This window comes from Entelurus aequoreus, linkage group LG02 (genome assembly GCF_033978785.1).
Source record: "Entelurus aequoreus isolate RoL-2023_Sb linkage group LG02, RoL_Eaeq_v1.1, whole genome shotgun sequence".
Classification (NCBI taxonomy): Eukaryota; Metazoa; Chordata; class Actinopteri; order Syngnathiformes; family Syngnathidae; genus Entelurus; species Entelurus aequoreus.
The window spans coordinates 39076206-39099001 of record NC_084732.1 but is presented as its reverse complement, the minus strand read 5'-3'; the positions used below and the strand labels follow the sequence as shown (position 1 = coordinate 39099001).

General features: G+C 40.4%; 1 protein-coding gene across 1 annotated transcript in view; it reads right to left on the bottom strand.

The window, feature by feature from the left end:
• Positions 1 to 22796, bottom strand: part of elp4 (elongator acetyltransferase complex subunit 4) — a 198263-nt gene that overhangs the window by 141541 nt on the left and 33926 nt on the right. Inside the window, exons 3-7 of the mRNA XM_062026588.1 lie at positions 20339 to 20460; positions 10285 to 10419; positions 7577 to 7713; positions 5365 to 5449; positions 2027 to 2215 (exon numbers count right to left, since the gene is read on the bottom strand). Of these exons, the coding sequence (XP_061882572.1) occupies positions 2027 to 2215; positions 5365 to 5449; positions 7577 to 7713; positions 10285 to 10419; positions 20339 to 20460 (668 nt within the window). The remainder of the gene's footprint in view (positions 1 to 2026; positions 2216 to 5364; positions 5450 to 7576; positions 7714 to 10284; positions 10420 to 20338; positions 20461 to 22796) is intronic.

Genomic DNA, 22796 nt, shown 5'->3' with positions numbered 1-22796 from the left:
CCACCCTCACACTGAGAGACCAGACTGGACACAGACTTACATACGCAAACTCACACACACACACACACACACACACACACACACACACACACACACACACACACACACACACACACACACACACACACACACACACACACACACACACACACACACACCCTTTTTCTGAAAACACATGTACACTCGGAGGACCCACGCACGCACACGCGCAAGGATATTTACAAAATAATAAAACACATGCACAAACTTATTGTATAGGGCTTGATGTAATTAAAAGCTAAACAAGTAAACATTGATGCAGAGAGCTCTGCGTGAAGCATGCACTGAACCGGTCTGCTGAAGAAATGATGTGTCGCTGAAGAGGCCACTCGAGGGCCTGAGTCATGCCGGGGCAGAACTGAGCCATCAATTTAAGCAGAGGCCCTCTTGCACAAATAAATACAACTATGTGCCCCTATTATGAGCAGGACAAGGCAAATGTGCATGAGTCCACACGCACACCAGATGAATGGTTCATAATGGCTACATTCAGGTACACCATTTATCAAAGGGAAAAAATAATTAAAAACAAATTAAAATGTTATCTTTGTAGAGGCAAATTGTTTTACAAGGGGCTTCGTTTTGCATGAATAGACATATGTAAAATGTCAATTAATGAATGACAGCGCACTGTACAAGCGGAGCAGAAGTCTGGTTCGCATTGCCGGTAATAAGTCAGACCTGTTTCGCCAGGGCTGCCCTTTGTCACCAGTCTTGTTCATTATCTTTATGGACAGAATTTCTAGGCGCAGTCAGGGTGTGGAGGGTTTCCAGTTTGGTGGCCAGAGGATCGCAACCCTGCTTTTTGCAGATGATGTGGTCCTGTTGGCTTCAACGGGCTGGGACCTTCAGCGTTCACTGGGGCGGTTTGCAGCCGAGTGTGTAGCTGCTGGGATGAGGATCAGCACCTCCAAATCTGAGGCCATGGTTCTCAGTCGGAAAAGCGTGGGCTGCACCCCTTGAGTCGGGAGTAAAGTGCTGCCTCAAGTGGAGGAGTTCAAGTATCTCGGGGTCTTGTTCACGAGTGAGGGAAGAATAGAACGGGAGATTGACAGACGGATTGGTGCGGCGTCTACAGTGATGCAGTCACTGCACCGGTCTGTTGTGGTGAAGAAGGAGCTGAGCTAGAAGACAAAGCTCTCAATTTACAGGTCAGTCTACGTTCCTACCCTCACCTATGGTCATACACTTTGGGTAATGACCGAAAGGACCAGGTCGCGCATACAAGTGGCAGAAATGAGATTCCTCCAAAGGATGTCTGGGATCACCCTCAGAGATAGGGAGAGGAGCTCGGTCATCAGGGAGAGACTCAAGAGTAGATCCGCTGCTCCTTTACGTTGAGAGGAGCCAGTTGAGATGGCTCGGGCATCTACTACGGATGCCTCCTGGACGCCTCACTGGTGGGGTGTTTCGGGCATGTCCAGCCGGGAGGAGAGACCTAGGACACGTTGAAGGGACTATGTCTCACAGCTGGCCTGGGAACGCCTCGGTATCCCCCCTGTAGAACGAGAGGAGGTGGCCGGGCACAGGGAAGTCTGGGCATCTTGCTTACACTGCTGCCCCGCGACCCGGACTCGGATAAGTGGCAGGAAATAGATGGATGGATGGATGGATGGAAGGGCACTTCGTAATTACATTTTACAGCAAACTTATTCCAAGCCCCTTCCTGTTCCATCACTGATAAAAACATAATATATATGTGGTTACTGTCCTCGGTGGAGTGCAGCATCAATGCACTTGTCGTGCAAGGCAGACATACTGGGTTCAATCCAAAAATATGTATTTCACACAAATAAAAACGTTTTAAGAATGGCGTGGGACGGTTCGTGGGGACTCTGAATACAATTCTGCTTAGGACCCTAATTTTGTCAGGGCTATCCCTTTATGCGTCTGTGTTATTTGCACTTATAATAAAGTTTTTTTTTTTACATTTATGCTATTTATGTTTCATACAAAAAGTTTGGTCACCCCTACTCTAATGTCTTACCTGGATGAGATGTGAAGGCACAGTAACTACTGCAACTGCCAGCGATGTCCTCAACAAAGCCCGAAGTCCATAGAGAAAAGTTGTGAGAGCGTGGCTGTGTTTCGGGTTGTCACGACAACACAGGTCATCACCCCACAGAGCCGAACCAAGTGAGTGTAGTCCAATACGTAGGATATTCCGTGGCTTTGTCTAAATCAAAAGATAAAAAAAAGGATATCAAATCTAATACTTTATTTAAAGTGATTCACATCGTTTTTGTAATTCGCTGAAATACATTTAAATAGCAGAATGACACTTGATAAAACACAGACTTCTTCAGGCCAAACTATTTACATTTTAAAATTGTACACCTTTGAAGACAACCACCTGATACATTTCCATCAATTTCATCATTAATAGTCACATATTTACACAGAGAAAATGTTAGGAAATAGCAGGGCTGTCAATTGATTCAAATGAATCAGATTAATCACAGTTTAATCTTAATTATGTATTATTTGTAAATTATCAAGCTAAAACATATTAAACACTATTGTACAATTAATTTTTTTATGACTTAGTTTTGTTTCCTGTTGATTATTATTTTGTCTTATTTATTTTCTCTTAGTTTGTATTTTCCATTTCCTGTTTTGAACCATTAGCAGCTGTGCTTTGCATTGATGGCGCAGAAGGGTAGAATTAGATATCAGCATTATTCAAGTTGAGCTGCAATATTTGATAATCGCTCTACATTGCATGCAATTTCTGCTATGCTAAGTGTCCTTTTAACCACGTTGACGTTGCCATCCAACTTTTGTTTGATGTTTCCTGTTGCATCCTCGTAGGTTTTTTCTTCCTTTACACATCGTTGTACACATTCCTTTACCAAGTTTCCACGAGGCACCAGCAGAGCTTTCTAGCCAGCCTGCCTGTCTTCTTGTTTTTGTTCATACTTTCATTTTTGTGTTTTGTTGATTCAAGCAAGCTTTCCTTTGGTTGCAACAAATAATCCTTTTGACTGTACTTGCAAATATGACATCACATTCTACGGCAACGCCACATGCGCACAGTGAAATTAACCAATTTTTTTAATAGCATTTTTTTGGCCACATCCCTTTACATAATCTATTTTTCTCACATACATCCCAAACTCCCCCTAAAAACTAACAATGATGGAAACATAAAAATATAAAGTTTTAATACCAAGTTAGTACAGTACACAGTATATGTGAAGGTTAACAGATTGCTGTTTTTAATTATAGGTGCTGCTGTTTTGAATTGTACTCCCAATTCTGCATATGAGACTGGACAGTCGGCTCAGCAGCACAGACGATCGCAAACGTGAGTGGACACAACTGCCCAATCACAGAGGCCATCTGACACACGCACAATGGACCTGTCAGACAGGCTTCCAATATGGCTGCCACCCAGAAACCCCAGCACATTCTTGGCACTAAAGCCAGGCTCGACAGCCAAAGGGGGCCTGGGTAAGGCTGGAGTGACTTCCCTTGAAATACCCCACCCTAAAACAAGGGATCAACAGAATCCTTCTCGTATGAGGACAGAGGAAAAATAGCAGTGGGTTATATATCACTGAAAGTGAGAGAATGGAGCAGCCTGTCCACAACTGTGAGAGGGTTTTAACCTTTAGTACAATTGCCTTTTATTTGGACTTTCTTCTGGATGTCTCTTGATTATTGAGGTGAGAGCCAAGAGTGATTTACAAAGCTAGGGTTTAAATCTGCTTCACTTTTTTACTTGCCCCTGCTTCCTTGCCTATTGCCATAATCACCTCCACCCCAAACCACATCATTTCCTCTCCAAACGGCATGACCTAAACGTCGTTAGAATTGCTATCACAGGAATCTAGAAAACATAAACCTTATTGTTACTGAGTTTTTTTCACAGTTGGTTCTGGAAACCCAAGGTATTTACAAACACCTTAGCAAATGCTCTCTTTTTGTGTGTGAACTTGTCATAATTGGATATACCCTCTCTTTGTTACCAAGCTAGCTCAGGGCACCAATTCAGACTCTAATGCTGTGACTGTAGCACGGCAGGGGGTAACTTTGGTAACATGACCGTTGCTATGGCGACATCAGGAGGAGAGCCCAAACTTAACTCCTATAGTTAAGTCTATAGAAACATTGGGGAACAGTGCCAGTAAAGTCAAGCCAAGGACAAGAGGTTGACCATATAGGTGAAAATAAGCCTGGAGCCATAAACTAATTACCAGCCAGACTCACAGTCCTGCTGCCACTCCTGTCCCACTTATCTCAAAAGGCCCCCCACACACCAATTATGAGGTAAAATTATTTGTTTTAATCATTTAGTAAACTGAATCTAAGTACAAAGAGGTATAAAATCTAACTAAAAGGAAAACACATATACATTATTGACCCTCTATATTTTATTACCACATTACATACTACAAATTGTATAGTAACATATAAGCTGGTAACACATTTTGCTCGAAGATATATTGTACTACATATTATCACTAAACAATATTATTTTAAGCTTTATTTTGAGATTAAACTAAGGACTAACGTAACCATAGTATATAATAATAATGATGCATGTAACCCTTTTAAATGCAATAAACTTGTATTTTTCATTAGCATATATATTTTTAATTGAAAGGTCAGAACTTTAAATTATCCTCAATAAGTAATCAAATAATGAAAATTAAATTGACTGTCAATCTCTTTCAGCAAAAAATGCACTTCAATAAATATTGAACATCTTCAAGTGCAGTTTGTTTTCCCAGTTGGAAATATTGTGTCATTGCTCTCCAAAAAAATACTTTATCTAACATTTGGCTTGGCAATCGTCTGTTTTCCTCCAAATTATGTTACCTTGCGGTGCTTCTAACAAGCGAGTTGCGACAAGCGAGGCTCTGTCGCTGTCGTAGGCTATCAGTCCCACCCGTACTCACAAATACAAAGATTGTGGATGACTGACAAGAGGATTCGCTCTCTTCATTTAGTTCTGCTATTGAAAATACATTCTCAGCTGCTGAGAGCAAAGGACAGAGTGAACCCTCTGGAACCCTGTTTTAAAGCAACAGACGACGAAAACAAACACACAGACAGAGCAATGTGGACAAACATTGACTTTGATTAATTTACTTTTTTTATCGGCTCAGACATGGGAGTACAATCAACTGATATCACAGTAATTGCACACTTGCCATACAGCTTTGCAGGTTGCGCTATAGCCTTTCCTGCTGAAGTCCTATATTCCCAAAACATTTAATAAAACATGTAAAAGTACAGATCTTTTGTTTGCGGATATGAGAAGTGACTTTTAATTATTAGTCACTGTCTATTGTTAAATATTTCATTTCTGACACTTACCATGGGTTCTGCAACTTGGAAGCCTTCCCTGTTTATGACCTCCTCAATGGACTTCAGCAAGGCAGAGTAGGAGTGGAGCATGAGACTAGGAGGACAGTGTGGACAAGAAAGTATACATAATGGAGGAGATGAACCAGAGAAACACAGTGAAAAGTGCTACTTTGAATGTGGGAGCTTTTGTTAATTGACACCATCTTGATAAAACTGGGCCAAGCCTATCAGTGCTGTGGCCTAATCCGCTATGATTGCAGCATGCTCCTGACTGTGCTTTTTTGGAGCCACTGAAGCAGACAGACGATCCATATCAAGAGATCCAATTAATTTATTTGCTTGATTAAATTACAACATGACTGGTTCTCTGTCAGCTCCCCCGAGGTTCTGATCGTGCCTAGACACACAGACAAAACAGACGGATGAGACGTGCATATGCTGATATCTAAAACTAACAGGGGACAGCGTTTTGGCGTTTAGTCAGGAGTAACATCTGCACCACTGAAAAAGCACATGGACTACCATGGACTGAACTCACTTTCTGCCTATTGGATGGCCAATGGGAATGTTAACCCCGTCTTTTTACACAGGAGCCTCCACTTAAGAACGCCCTGCCATTTTAATGACCACTCTGCACAGTGGAGTCACAGTGGGCTGCAGTGTCAGTTATCAATTTGACCCGCAGGCTGATACACATAGATGGGTCGCACACCAATGGACCCGCATTAGGAACACTAATACACACTTGTGTCGATTACACTTGTGCCAAGTATATCTATGTAGTCTGTGTCATTTATTCATTGCAACAATGGTTCCTCATGACCCCGCTGGGGCTAATGATAGAGCTGGTTTTGGTGAAAGAGGGACACCTACCCTCACAGGCCTCTCTGCCCCATGCCCCTGCTCAGAGGTAGGGGGTTAGGAGGACGGCTTGACAAGCCCTTGAGTGAAAGGTTGCCTCTGCTCGGCAGCCATTGTGTAGGACGTCATTGTATGTCAGACGCCCCTACTGAGCACTCCTCATTCAGGTACCAATAAGGTCTATAGGTGGTTAGCTACAGGGGCTAGCACGTTGGCTAATTAGGATCATACGAAGGGAAGCTTCTTTATCTCAATGTTCCTCTTTCATTGAGGGAAATGAAGTGGGGGTGGGAGAAGGGGGATGCTTAGTCTTAAACAACAGGATCTGTATCACCTAGAGAGCAATTGGTGCCAATTATGCCTTCAAGTGAAATGGAGCAATTTAACAGCTAGGGTAGCAACATGGGGCTGTGGACACGTGCAAAGGGGAGAAGCCTGCTAAGAGTTAGTCTGGTACGTGTGTGTGTGCGTGTTTGTGTAATGTGCTGAGTGTTTGTGTGGGTCAATGTATGTGTGTCAGTGATGGGGCGGAGCTGTGGGCACAATGGTGCTGTGCAGGTGTAGTTTCCTGCTGTTTAAATATCTTGAAGATCAAATCTACTAAGATGCCCCAAAGACAACTTCATTTACACGTAACTATTGAGAAGATTTTGCAGTTATAATATCAATGTATAATGCACTTCTGTAACTACAGAGTGCATGGATCAACTCGGTGACCACAACATTTAATGTATTTGCACTGGTGCTTTGTTTAACAGTGTTTGCTGAAATAAAGAGGGCTTCTATAAAGCCTCCCCCCATCCTCTGTACTCCAGATTGCTGTATTTACCCAGAGAGTGAGTGTGCCTCTTCGTGTGCCGTTGTGTGCTTAGCAGCACTCTCTAAGTAAAGAGTCTGCGTGACCTCTGAACCCTAAGTACACTCAACGCGGGCGAAATCAAACAGTCGCTGAGTAAACACGACCCTTATTTGAATAGGCATACACAACTTCTCCAAGAGGCTGAACCTTTTAGGCCAATGGCAAAGCTACTTAAACCAGATTTGTATTCATTTCTATCAGCTGCTAAAAAGGCATTAATACGAAGCAAATTAGTGTGTGGAAATAATTTTGCTTTGGTACACAGTAATCTTTAAATCTAAACAACTTTTTTGGCCTGCTGGTAAAATTCCTTATTACTTTAGTCTGCTGACATACTTCATTTGGTCATTCTCTGCAAACAATGCCATGCTTGCTTACTAATGCTCTGTGGCTATGTCTGAGTGGGGTAAATGCATTTTGTCGACAGTATTGTACTAGTGTTCTCAGGCCGGTGTCTCATTGGTTTGTAAGTGTTCTTTGTAGGATGTCGTGTTGTTTTACCTGTGTGTGGCTGTTGACTGGCTCGGATGTTCTGCGAGGTAAAAGTGGTGGCACTTGGCTGCCTGGCGGATTTCTGGCTCCATTGTCTTGGAAACATCATAGTAGTGGCCGAACCGAGATGAGGATGCGAGGGCACTCTGAGGAGGTAACGTGCTTTTATGAATAGGAGTACTATTAATTTTATACACGTAAAAAGCATTTGATAGTACAAAAAGTACTGTATTTTTCGGACCAGAGGGCGCCCCGGATCATAAGGCGCACTGCCGATGAGCGGGTCTATTCAGGTCTATATTCATACAAAAGGCGCATTAAAGGGGTCATATTGTGATTTTTTTTTCTACATTCAAAACACTTCCTTGTGGTCTACATAACATGTAATGGTGGTTCTTTGGTAAACATTTTGCAAAGATTATGTTTTACAGACCGTTTTCAAGTCCCTTTCTCATCATCTCTTCAGGATTTTAATTTTGTGGGCTGTCTTATTTACATGGCTCCACTTTGACAGTGTCTTCTCCTCATCATCTTTGTTGTACCAGTAGTTTTTAGCGCTTCAATAGCGAGTCTACTGACGGATATAAGTTACAACTGTACGCTACTTTGTAATAGAAATGGCAAGAGCGGGGGATGAATGCCCTTCAACAAGAGGATGGAGAAAAAGTGGGAGCTTATTGACTACGGCATCGGCGTGGACTACAATGGCGGACAGGCGCAAATGTACGTGATTATTGCAGATCTCAAATACACATCAGCAGGAAGCAATAGGTAAGACAAGTTGGTTTTGCATAATATTGCACAACAAAACGCCAGATAATATGTCTTCCAATAGCTGCCATTTTGGGGTCCTTCCATTATAACACCCGTTTGTTGAAACACAGTACGCCAGACTAGTAGACGTAATGTGCCGACAATCCATAAAAGCGATGTGGCTTTGTAGCTTACCAAAGTCGTACTAAAACATTTTGACATACTTTTAAGCGACGTTTGTAATGTTCTATATTCTAAATGAAACATCAAAGTTGTGGGCTTGCCTTATAGCCTAATTTATTGACTAGGCGTCAACTTGCAATCCACACATATCTCTTATGTGTGACTGCTATCTAATGGTCACACTTATCATTACACTATGTACTAAATACAATTGCTTTGAGGTTGGTAAGCACAACCAGAATTAATATATTTGCATGCGGCGCACAGAGTTACACAGTGCAATGTCCATTTTTGAGAAAATGTAAGAATTTAAAGTGTGCCTTATAGTCCGAAACATACGGTAGATAGTTTATTATAGTTGCTATCTTCTGCAGTTGCAAAAGCTTTCCAATACACAAACACGCACAAAAAAGATTGTAATTGCTCTGGTGAAACTCTTCTACTTCCTATGCAAACTGAGGTTTATTAATTCAGCATTTCAAAGAGGGATCAAGTGCAACAATCCCCATTTATCAGTACCGATCCAAACCTTCTTTCAACTGTTTTTATTTGACCGATATCCAAGGAGAGAACAGTCATATTTATTTTTGTCAAATGTTATTTGAGGTTGCTCAACAACACTATGGTAATGCAATTGCATTGTTTATGGGTCATTCCTTGACATTCCCACAGCAGAGAAGTTAAACAACCACTACGATCACAGTCTTAATCATTTCTTCACATAAATGTCCACTTCTGGCTGTGAAAGAAAACATGTCGGGGACGCAGGGGAAGGCGGATGTTTTCCTGCAGCTGAAAGAGAGAGTTTGAGCTCCTCTCTCTGAGTGAAACTAGGGATTCCATTGTTAGAGGCACCCTTAATCTACTCCTAATCTGGATTAGGGCCCCCGGTGTGTCCTTCTCCTAGCGGGACGATGGGGTCAGCAGGGTAGGGGGGGGTCAGGGGCTCATCTTCTTTTTGTGAGCTGGGCAACCCGCTTAGCGTTCTAACCCCGCCCTGACGGCCTCACCTTTGATCTGATGTCTTCATCGGTAGAGAGACACAGTAGGCAATGCCGGGAGAGCTGTGTGTAAGGGAAAAGTAAGCGTTGACTCTGGGGGTGAATTTGGGATGCAAATCCGATGCTGGGGCTTACCAGTGGTTTGTAAAGACGATTTTACAGGGGAAGGGGAAGAGGTGAAGAAAGGACACAGAAATAAAGAAGTTTCCAGGGCGAGAGAAAGAAGGAGAGGATCCCCTGGGACACACTGTGTGCTGTTAATCCACATAGCGATATGGATTATAGACCAAAAGGACGGAGAGCGCAGAGAAGTAGAAGGGGAGGGTCACTCGACTCAAAGCGGAAGAAAGAGTGTAGGGCTGCCGACCCTAGCAGGGGGAAAGGCAGGGATTTGGGAGAAGACAGAGGCGCAGGTCTGGGTCGTAGGGTTGAGCGAGCAGACATGTCAATGCACAGGCTGCAAAGTACCCTTGTTTCCCAGGCTAAGCAGGGGTGCAGGCGTGTGTATATGAGGGTTGGAGACCAGTGAAAAGCCTACCTATTGCCAGGCTAAGTGTGAGTAATCTGGTACAGCTCTGAAAAGAGAGGCTGAGTCCTCATTCATTCTACAAAGACATTTAGAAGGCTGATGGATTTAGTGGTGGAGACAATTGCAAAATCACTATGACCATAGAGTCGATGTATGATTTCTCATAAAATCATAAATTAAATTTCACCTTGGAAAATAACAGAAAGTTTGCAGCTGCAAAAAAATAGACAAAGAAGAGTGCACGTGATTACCTGCACTTTTGGGAGATTCTGATAACGCCAGGCAATCTTCATGGCATCTAAACTATCTTGAGGGTCACATGATAGTCTTGGTTGTTCTACTGGTTTATACATGGCAACATCATCCAAGATAGGATCAGGAAGTTCCTGCACACAAAGAGTCAGTGTATTTAATAATTTTGAAACATCCTTGTATCACATCCAACAAATATATTTTACTCAGTTACGGTTTGTCTTTTTATGTAAAACTACTGACCTATTGTTATTTTATGTTTAGATCATTAACAAATACTGTCTTACTATTAATTATGATGTGATAGGATATGATGCATACAGTGGGTAAGGAAATTAGTTTCACTGTTACTTTGTTTCATTGCAGCCATTTGTTAAAATCAAAAATGTTCATTTCATTTCCCATTACTGGACACTCACCCAATCATGACAGAAAAAAACTGAAATGTAGCATTTTTTGCAAATTTATTAAACATTTTAAAACTTTAAAATCCCATGTACATGCAGTAAGTATTCAGACTCTTTTTTTCAATACTTTGTTGATGCAGCTTTCCCCATGTGTTAATAGTTAGCTTCGCGAATGCCACAGTGTCGCCTGTAAGATCCGACCAACACATTTGGTCTTACTCGCAAGCATTTGCAAACAGTTACTGACAGAACTTTGTTTTTCCAACCATGGGAGATAAAAAAGTGAATGTGAAGGACAGTGGTGAGAAGAATATGTGGATGAAGCTTGAATAATCATCGAATTAAAGAAAAAAAGTATCAAAAACATGGCCGAATATGTAACCAGGCTGGTCTAGCAGTTTGAGCGTAGTACTGCTCGTCGGTACCATACTGAAGCAGATTGAGCCGATAACGCCAGCCAAGAAAGTTAAAATAATATCAAAACAACATTTATTGATGAATAGATAGAGAAGAAATGGAGTGTTTGACAGAAAAGCAGCTTAAAGTAGATACTTTAGAAACTCGCTCTAAAAAGGTAAATGCTGTACATTATCACCCCATTACTTTTTAAAACTAATGTTGTTGTGTTTGTAGTATGTTCTATTGTATCGTTTTTGATACAATATTTGTTATCCAAAAGTGTGTTTTTCTTTTTATGTTGCATGTTAAAATTGTAGTGTTTTTGAGGGGCCAAGCACAGAGCAAATCGATTTTAGTTCATTTCAAAAGGCAATGCTGTTTCACAATATGAATTTTTCGAGGTACCGTATTTTTCGTAGTATAAGTCGCTCTGGAGTATAAGTCGCACCGGCCGAAAATGCATAATAAAGAAGGAAAAAAACATATATAAGTCGCACTGGAGTATAAGTCGCATTTTTTGGGGAAATGTATTTGATAAAACTAAACACCAAGAATAGACATTTGAAAGGCAATTTAAAATAAATAACGAATAGTGAACAACAGGCTGAATAAGTGTACGTTATATGACGCATAAATAACCAACTGAGAACGTGCCTGGCATGTTAACGTAACATATTATGGTAAAAGTAATTCAAATAACTATAACATATAGAACATGCTATACGTTTACCAAACAATCTGTCACTCCTGATCGCTAAATCCCATGAAATCTTATACGTCTAGTCTCTTACGTGAATGAGCTAAATAATGTTATTTGATATTTTATGGTAATGTGTTAATAATTTCACACAAAGGCGCTCCTGAGTATAAGTCGCACCCCCGGCCAAACTATGAAAAAAACTGTGACTTATAGTCCGAAAAATACGGTACAAGCTACCTCATAGATCCAATTAAACTTGGATCCAGAGGTACCACAGTATATTTGGATTAATCATTGTTCTACCTTAATGGGTGTGGAATTTGTTACTAGATTGATAGACTTGTATTCATCCCACAATTAGGAACTTATATAGTTGCAGTGCAGTAACACAAGTAAAACGTAATGAAAAACAAAAAAATTGTAATGAATAATACATATTGCGCACTAACGATTGCATTATGTACATAAATTAAACAAAAAACACTATCTTAACATTCGAATTGCACAACAAGCAAAAGATCACAGTTATCACATAAGTGCGTTATAAAGTCTTATGGCTGTGGGTAGAAAAGACCTGCGATAGCGTTCCTTCTTGCACTGTGGATGTTACAGTCAAATGCAGACGGAGCTACTTAGGGCCTCCAGTGTCGGCCTCCTCCTCAATGCTGTCTATTGGGAAGCCTACGACTGAGTCAGCTCTCTTAATCAAGTTTATTAAGTCTGTTCTTATTTCTGACTGTGCTGTCCCCACCCCAGCAAACGATGGCATAGAACACTGCGGAAGCCACCACAGTGTCATAAAGAGTGCACAGAGTGACCCGCACACCTCAAAGGAACTGACTGTCCTGGATTGGTGTAGGTAACTTAAATCCTTCTTGTACAGAGTGTTTGAATTGTGAGTACCGTCCGGTTTATCATTGAGGTAAACACCCAATTATTTAAATGAATCCACTATTTCTATGTCTGATCCCTGGATGTTCACCGGTGTGGGTGGTGGAGCTGGAAGTCAATCACAAGCTCTTTTATCCTACTTGTGTTCAAGTGCAGGTGATTACGTGCACATTAGTCGACCAAGCCCGTGATGACTTCTCTGTATTTCTGCTAGCTCCCCTCAGACACACATCCCACCACTGCGGAGTCGTCCGAGCACTTCTGCAGATGGCAGCGGTTGGAGTCGAGCCTGAAGTCTGAGGTATAGTGTGAACAGGTAAGGTGAGAGCACTTTCCCTTGTGGAGCCCCTGTGCTGCAAACTAGTACATTTGAAGAACAGTCATACAGCTGTTACTAGACAAATCAGTCAGCATTAGATATTAAATATATATTACGGTTGTCAAAGTTAACACGATAATAGCACGTTAACTGTAAGTTCCTTTAACCATTTTATCTTCGATCGCCGTGAGTCTACATTATTAGAGCAAAAGCCTGCTGGCGCGCTTTGCCACTTACAGAGAGATGGAGCTGCAAGCTCGTGTTGACATTACAGCTGAGTGCATTGATAACATGAAATGTAGATTGTTAGCTGCTTTAGTATGATTGAATAAAAGCTCAGCAGAAAAAAAAGACGGTAGACAGTAAGTCGAGTGACTTTTTAATCTAAGTCTTTTTTCAAAACATGCCAAAACACCTCTTCTCCTACCAATCACACACTTCCGGCTTCACAATAATAGCGCTACGCATCACATCCGATCTAACACTAAACAAAACAAAAAATTGTCTTACATTATGACCATGCTTGTCAGAGATAATTTGTAATGTAATCTGTGATATTTCTATCTAAATAAATGTTTTCTGGCAGATTAAAATAAAGTGTATCTTCTTTAAAACCTGTTCTGATTGATAGTCCTCAATTACAGAATGTTTAGGCTGAATATTACATTTCGTTAATAAATATAGAAGAATAAAACATACATAGATATGAATACCTTTAACATGTATAACATGTAATTATACAGAATATCAGAAGCATTTATTCAAGTAGAAATATCACAGACTACAAAACCAAAAACCAGTGAAGCTGGCACATTGTGTAATTCTTAAATAAAAACAGAATACAATGATTTGCAAATCCTTTTCAACTTATATTCAATTGAATACACTGCAAAGACAATATATTTAATGTTCGAACTGAGAAACTTAATTTTTTTTGCAAATAATCATTAAAGGCCTACTGAAACCCACTACCACCGACCACGCAGTCTGATAGTTTATATATCAATGATGAAATCTTAACATTGCAACACATGCCAATACGGCCGGGTTAACTTATAAAGTGCAATTTAAAATTTCCCGCTAAACTTCCGGTTGAAAACGTCTATGTATGATGACGTATGCGCGTGACATCACGGAGTGAACGGAAGTATTGGCACACCATTGTGTCCCAATACAAACAGCTCTGTTTTCATCGAAAAATTCCACAGTATTCTGAACATCTGTGTTGGTGAATCTTTTGCAATTTGTTTAATGAACAATGAAGACTGCAAAGAAGAAAGCTGTAGCTGGGATCGGTGTATTAGCGGCGGACTACAGCAACACAACCAGGAGGACTTTGAGATGGATAGCAGACGCGCTACCGTGAGTACAGCTTTGGCTTCCAAACATTTGATCGCTTGCCCGTCCGTGTGTGGCGCTATGTGCATGTCACGTACGTAACTTTGGGGAAATATATGTTTCTTGCCGGCTCTGATGGCGGCCGGGGTGTCGTCGAAAGCTACAAAGCCCGCCGCCGCACCGCTGTCCTCACCTTGACTTCTTCCGTCTCCGGGCCGCCGACCGCATCGGTGATCAGGTGAAGTCCTTTGTCGCGCCGTCGATCGCTGGAATGCAGGTGAGCACGGGTCGTGATGAGCAGATGAGAGCTGGCGTAGGTGCAGAACTAATGTTTTTAACATAGCTCTGTCGAGGTCCCGTAGCTAAGTTGGCTTCAATGGCGTCGTTAGCAACAGCATTGTTAAGCTTTGCCAGGCTGGAAAGCATTAACCGTGTATTTACATGTCCATGGTTTAATAGTATTGTTGATTTTCTGTCTATCCTTCCAGTCAGGGGTTTATTTCTTTTGTTTCTATCTGCATTTAAGCATGATGCTATCACGTTAGCTCCGTAGCTAAAGAGCTTCGCCGATGTATTGTCGTGGAGATAAAAGTCACTGTGAATGTCCATTTCGCGGTCTCGACTCTCATTTTCAAGAGGATATAATATTCGAGGTGGTTTAAAATACAAATCCGTGATCCACAATAGAAAAAGGAGAAAGTGTGGAATCCAATGAACCCTTGTACCTAAGTTACGGTCAGAGCGAAAAAAGATACGTCCTGCACTGCACTCTAATCCTTCACTCTCACGTTCCTCATCCACAAATCTTTCATCCTCGCTCAAATTAATGGGGTAATCGTCGCTTTCTCGGTCTGAATCGCTCTCGCTGCATTGTAAACAATGGGGAAATGTGAGGAGCCCTTCAGCCTGTGACGTCACACTACTTCCGGTACAGGCAAGGCTTTTTTTTTATCAGCGATCAAAAGTTGCGAACTTTATCGTCGATGTTCTCTACTAAATCCTTTCAGCAAAAATATGGCAATATCGCGAAATGATCAAGTATGACACAGAATTGATCTGCTATCCCCGTTTAAATAAAACTATTTCATTTCAGTAGGCCTTTAACTTAGAATTTAATGGCAGCAACACATTACAAAAAAGTTGGCACAGGGGCCAAAGTAGTTGGGAAAGGGCATGTTCACTACTGTGTTACATGGCCTTTCCTTTAACAACACTCAGTTAACGTTTGGGAGACCAATTTTTGAAGCTTTTCAGGTCTAATTATTTCCCATTTGTTTGATGTACAGCTTAAATTGTTCAACAGTTGGGGGTCTCCGTTGTCGTATTTTAGACATCAAATTGCGCCACACATTTTCAATGGGAGACAGGTCTGGACTACAGGCAGGCCAGTCTAGTACACGAACTATTTTACTATGAAGCCACGCTGTTGTAACACGTGGCTTGGCATTGTTTTGCTGAAATAAGCAGGGGCGTCCATGATAACGTTGCTTGTATGGCAACATATGTTGCTCCAAAACCTGTATGTACCTTTCAGCATGAATGGTGCCTTCACAGATGTGTAAGTTACCCATGCCTTGGCCACTAATACACCCCCATACCATCACAGATGCTGGCTTTTGAACTTTTCACCTATAACAATCCGGATGGTTCTTTTCCTCTTCGTTCCGGAGGACACGACGTCCACAGTTTCCAAAAACAATTTGAAATGTGGACTCCTCAGACCACAGAACACTTTTCCCCTTTGTATCAGTCCATCATAGATGAGTTCGGGCCCAGCGAAGCCGGCGGCATTTCTGGGTGTTGTTGATTAATGGCTTTCGCTTTGCATAGTAGAGTTTTAACTTGCACTTACAGATGTAGCGACAAACTGTAATTACTGACAGTGGTTTTCTGAAGTGTTCCTGAACCCATGTGGTGATATCCTTTACACACTGACGTCAGTTTTTGATGCAGTACTGCCTGAAGGGTCCAAGGTCACAGGCATTCAATGTTACGTGCAGTGATTTCTCCAGATTCTCTGAACCTTTTGATTATATTACAGACCTTAGATGGTGAACTACCTAAATTGCAATAGCTCTTTGAGAAATGTTGTTCTTAAACTGTTTGACAATTTGCTCACACATTTGTTCACAAAGTGGTGACCCTCGCCCCATCCTTGTTTATGAATGACTGAGCATTTCATGGAAGCTGCTTTCATACCCAATAATGGCACCCACTTGTTCCCAATTAGCCTGTTTACCTGTGGAATGTTCCAAATAGGTGTTTGATGAGCATTCCTTAACTTTCTCAGTCTTTTTTGCCACTTGTGCCAGCTTTTTTGAAACATGTTGCAGGCATCAAATTCCAAATGAGCTAATATTTGCACAAAAAAAAAAAGTTTTCCAGTTCCAACGTTAAGTATCTTGTCTTTGCAGTCTATTCAATTGAATATAGGTTGAAAAGGATTTGCAAATCATTGTATTCTGCTTTTATTTACGATTTGTACAAAGAGCCAACTTCACTGGTTTTGGGGTTTGTACATTACCAAACATATTTGAAAATCAAACCATGAGCATACCAATCCACATTTTGTATTAATAATGTGTCAAACTGGTATCTACACATGGAAGTGTAGTTCCTCTTTTGAATGCATGTGCTCCTAAAATAGGAATAAAAATGCTATATTCTTACAAAAAACTAAATCTGGCAAAACACCAACGCACTGCAGTATTTGTTTATGTACTATTTGTGTTGAGCTGTTTAAAAAGCATAATGTTTAAAAAACATTTAATTAAAGCAAACTAATTGTCCAGTCATAACAATAAAAACTTGAAAATTATCCATGTAGGGTACTCTTATTAATGATGCAAAATTATATTTGTCTTTGATTAATCTCGAGTAATTTTGAGTTAACTATGAACAAACTCCGATTAATCGCAGTTAAATATTTTAATAATTTGACATTGATGTATATATATACAGTCGTGGTCAAATGTTTACATACACTTGTAAAGAACATAATGTCATGACTGTCTTGAGTTTCCAATAATTTCTACAACTCTTTTTTTTTTTTGATAGTGATTGGAGCACATTCTTGTTGGCCACAAAAAACATTCATGAAGTTTGATTCTTTTATTAATGTATTATGGGTCTACTGAAAATGTGACCAAATCTGCTGGGTCAAAAATATACATACAGCAATGTTAATATTTGGTTACATGTCCCTTGGCAAGTTTCACTGCAATAAGGCCCTTTTGATAGCCATCCACAAGCTTCTGGCAAGCTTTTGGTTACATTTTTGACCACTCCTCTTGACAAAAATGGTGCATATCAGCGAAATTTGTTGGTTTTCTGACATGGATTTGTTTCTTCAGCATTGGCCATATGTTTAAGTCAGGACTTAGGGAAGGCCATTCTAAAACCTTCATTTTAGCCGGATTTAGCCATTCCTTTACCACATTTGACATGTGTTTAAGGTCATTGTCCTGTTGCAACATCCAACTGCGCCCAAGACCCAACCTCCGGGCTGATGATTTTAGGTTGTCCTGAAGAATTTGGAGGTAATCCTCCTTTTTCATTGTCCCATTTACTCTCTGTAAAGCATCAGTTCCATTGGCAGAAAAACAGGCCCAGAGCATTCTTGACGGTAGGAATGGTGTTCCTGGGATTAAAGACTTCACCTTTTCTCCTCATATTGCTGGGTATTGTGGCCAAACAGCTCAATTTTGTGTCATCTGACCACAGACCTTTCCTCCAGAAGGTCTTATCTTTGTCCATGTGATGTCAGATTAATCAAAAATGTTGCTGTTATATATATATATATATATATATATATATATATATATATATATATATATATATATATATATATATATATATATATATATATATATATATATATATAAACATTAGAATATTAAAGGCCTACTGAAATGATTTTTTTTTATTTAAACGGGAATAGCAGATCCATTCTATGTGTCATACTTGATCATTTCGCGATATTGCCATATTTTTGCTGAAAGGATTAAGTAGAGAAAATCGACGATAAAGTTTGCAACTTTTGCTCACTGATAAAAAAAAGCCTTGCCTGTACCGGAAGTAGCGTGACGTCACAGGAGCTAGGATTCCTCACAATTCCCCGTTGTTTACAATGGAGCGAGAGAGATTCGGACCGAGAAAGTGATGATTACCCCATTAATTTGAGCGAGGATGAAAGATTCGTAGATGAGGAACGTTACAGTGAATGACTTGAGAGGCAGCGATGGACGTATCTTTTTTCGCTCTGACCGTAACTTAGGTACAAGCTGGCTCATTGGATTCCACACTCTCCTTTTTCTATTGTAGATCACAGATTTGTATTTTAAACCACCTCGGATACTATATCCTCTTGAAAATGAGAGTCGAGAACGCGAAATGGACATTCAATGCCTTTTATCTCCACGACAATACATCGGCGAAATGCTTTAGCTACGAGCTAACGTGATAGCATCTTGCTTTAACTGCATATAGAAACAAAAGAAATAAACCCCTGACTGGAAGTATAGATAGAAAATCAACAATACTATTAAACCGTGGACATGCAAATACACGGTTAATGCTTTCCAGGCTGGCGAAGGTTAACAATGCTGTGCTAACGACGCCATTGAAGCTAACTTAGCAACCGGACTGCACAGAGCTATGCTAAAAACATTAGCTCTCCACCTACGCCAGCCAGCCCTCATTTGCTCATCAACACCCGTGCTCACCTGCGTTCCAGCGATCGGCAGAAGGACGAAGGACTTCACCCGATGCGTTTGGCGGCCCGGAGACGTAGGAAGTCAAGGTGAGGTCGGCGGCTAGCGCGGCTAGCGCTCCAACAAAGTCCTCCTGGTTGTGTTGCTGTAGTCCGCTGCTAATACACTGATCCCACCTACAACTGTCTTCTTTGCAGCCTTCATTGTTCATTAAAAAAATTGCAAAAGATGTCCAGAATACTGTGGAATTATGAAATGAAAACAGAGCTTTTTGTATAGGATTCTACGGGGTACCATAACTTCCGTTACTCGGACTTCGTCACGCGCATACGTCATCATACCGCGATGTTTCAGCCGGATATTTCCCGGGAATTTTAAAATGTCACTTTATAAGTTAACCCGGCCGTATTGGCATGTGTTGCAATGTTAAGATTTCATCATTGATATATAAACTATCAGACTGCGTGGTCGGTAGTTGTGGCTTTCAGTAGGCCTTTAAGGGTAAATGTGTAGAATATCATCTGAAAAAAGACTATGTGTGGATAAATTCTTACCTAACCACACAGACAGAAGGTGACAGAAAAATCTGACCTTTAGGTTTAATGTGAGTTCAGCAGTATGCAAATTATCGTAGTGCTCATGAATCAATAGATTTGTGTCTATAAAAAGAAAAACGCATTAACTTCCATTTTCCATTTGATTTGATGATTGTCATACTGTTTATAGAGGTGAAAACACTAAATTCTGTGATATATCCCCATTGGGAGTCCCCCTGTCTTAATAAACCTTTGATATGTAAAGAGAGGGTGAGATTGTGACCCCTCCCACTATCAATCAGCGGGAGCGAGACCCACCTCCCGTATTTTGGGTGGCAGTTAACTTCTGGGGCAACAGTTCTCTTCACACAGCGATTTATTGGGAAACATTTCAACAATGCCGTAACCGTGCCACCCGCGACATTTCAGATAACCCCGCTTGACCTGGATACCCATTGAGGACTGTACGGTATTAATACTTGCAAAAATGCACAGTTACAGCTGGTGGAGTGCTATAATTGACTGCATGTTGCATATGTACTTTATCTAATATTAGGTAATTATAAAGGTGTTATTACAAAAACTTCTACAATAAAAGCTTTCAATACATAACCAGCACTACTACTACAACTTCTTCAAATCATATAAAACAACACAGTGACTTTAGACACTTTGAGGCCAAAATGTACGTTGTTCTACATCTTTACAGCCAAAACGGCAACAGAAACAGACACCAACTCCTCTCATATACCTGGAAGATGTCATCTGGGTGGTCGTGAGCCGCTGCGAGGAAGAGTTCATGTCGACACACCACCCCTTCTGCCAGGAAGTATTTTAGAATCATGCGGGAGTAGCTATCGTAACGGTCCTCCTCTGGTGATAAGAAATAAGAGTTGGCAACAATTCAGAAGTCATGTGTGTTTATTTCTCCCCCCAAAATTAACATCAAATCCAGGTAAAGTAAGACTGCAGGTACATTCAGAATAAACAGTTGTGAGGGAAATATATAAATATTTATGTATATTATCGTCATATCCTACACTGTCATAGTATATACAGGTCTAGTCTGACCAGTCCTACAGACACCTTTAAACCAGACTCACATCACAGTGGCTGACTATAATTAGTATAAGGGTTTTGCTACCTGAAAATGACACTCAATGTGGCACAATGACATACTGGAGGTGTGATCTTAGGATATATGTCTTCATTTCTGCTTCTGCTCTCATATCAAGGTCTCAGCATTATGTGTGTCCACAGACAAACAGGAGGGAGTCACCTGTCGCAAGCATTCACCTGACCCACTCCCACTGAACCTAAAGATACCCTAGCTGCCAAGTTAACAGTCAGTGGGAGGCAGAAAAAGCAGGCCTCAACCTCTAACTCATGAATCTGATAGTAACCTTGTCAGTCATTTATTAGCTGTGTTGCTGGGGATGCCACCTTTGGAGGACCCAGCATTCGTGGGCTACCGGGGTAACATCTTAGGAGTCACTTATGAAAGTATCTTAAAACATCAAGCCAATATTTCCTTGTAGCATAGAATTATAAGGTTTTAAAAGTATTGCATAACATATAGTGTTAGTTGTTCTAAAGCAGGTGCACCCAAACATTTTGCCTCCAAAGACCAAATTGAAAATGTGCGATGGGTCGTGGGCCAAACACAGCTATTTTAAGCATCCAGCATACAGCTGAACTTGAAAATTTGAATTTAGATCAAGCTAGTTTTCATGAAACAGGTCTAAAGTATTTAGGTTGAGATGTTTGAAGTAGTAATACATAATTTCCAAGGCAGCTAGTACAAATGCATATTTGTTCTCTAAATCAGTGGTCCCCAAACTTTTTTGGGGGGCGGGTATTTTTGTTTTATTTTTTTGTCATAAGAAAATACAATCATGTATCCCTGCAGACTGTATTGATCTATATTGATATATAATGTAGGAACCACAAATATTAATAACAGAAAGAAACAACACTTTTGTGCGATTGAGTGTGAATGAGTGTAAATGGGGGAGAGGTTTTTTGGGTTGGTGCACTAATTGTAAGTGTATCTTGTGTTTTTTATGTTGATTTAATTTAAAAAAAAAATATATATATATATATATATATATATATATATATATATATATATATATATATATATATATATATATACCGTATTTCCTTGAATAGCCGCAGGGGCTTTAATTAATTTAAAACCTCCTGTCACACCTGCGTTTACGGGAAACCGGCGGGATGGCCGTGCATGCGGTAATTATTTTAAAACCTCTTCTCACTCCGGCGTTTACCAAAAGGAATCCATAAAATTTAGGCGTGCGCTTTGAGTGTGATGTAAGCATACCATCATGAAAATCACATTTAATTAAAAAAACGTTATTATGGTCTTACCTGTACTTATAAATGGAGTCCATTTGCAGCTCCTTCTGACCAAAAGCATCGATAACTTGTTTATAGAAGTCTTCCTTATTTTCTTTCTTCAGTTTTAAAAGTCTCTGTTTCGATGGAGATATTCCTTTAATTATTACATCCTGCTTCGATTGAAAGTCCAGTTTAGAAAACTGTTTTATTTTAGATACCGGTATGTAATCCTTCTTAAAAGGAAGAAAAAAAAATCTCTTGCTGCGTGTGTTCACTTCTTCTGCAGTACCGGAAGTCGCAAGAAGGATTACTAGCGCGGCAGCGCCCTCTACCACCAGGAGGCGGGAGTCATTTAATGACTTATACAGTATTTCACACACGCAGCTACGGTATATTAATAAAACATAGCTGCTTACTGTTCTCTTTAGCATACTGTACCGGTATTCAATAGCTTGGACCTTAAATCCTACTGAAAAACTCTTTATCTTTTTTCCTTTGTGCGATTGTAAACTACTGAAAGCAGCTTCCTCCATTTTGAAAATGAGGACAGATGCGTCACTCGTGACGTAACGAATTTGACCCGGTGGAAGTTCTAGCCATATGTTAAATATTTTGCGAAACGAGTTTGACCCGGCGAAAATTATAGACATGCGATAATAAAATTAATATTTTGCGAAACGAATTTGATCCAGCTTCAATAATAAACCGGCGATAAGGCCAAGCATGCGTTAATTATTTTGAGAAACGAAAATTCTAGACGTGCGAATACTATATTCCCTGCGCCAATTCAAGGAAATACGGTATATATATATATATATATATATATATATATATATATATATATATATATA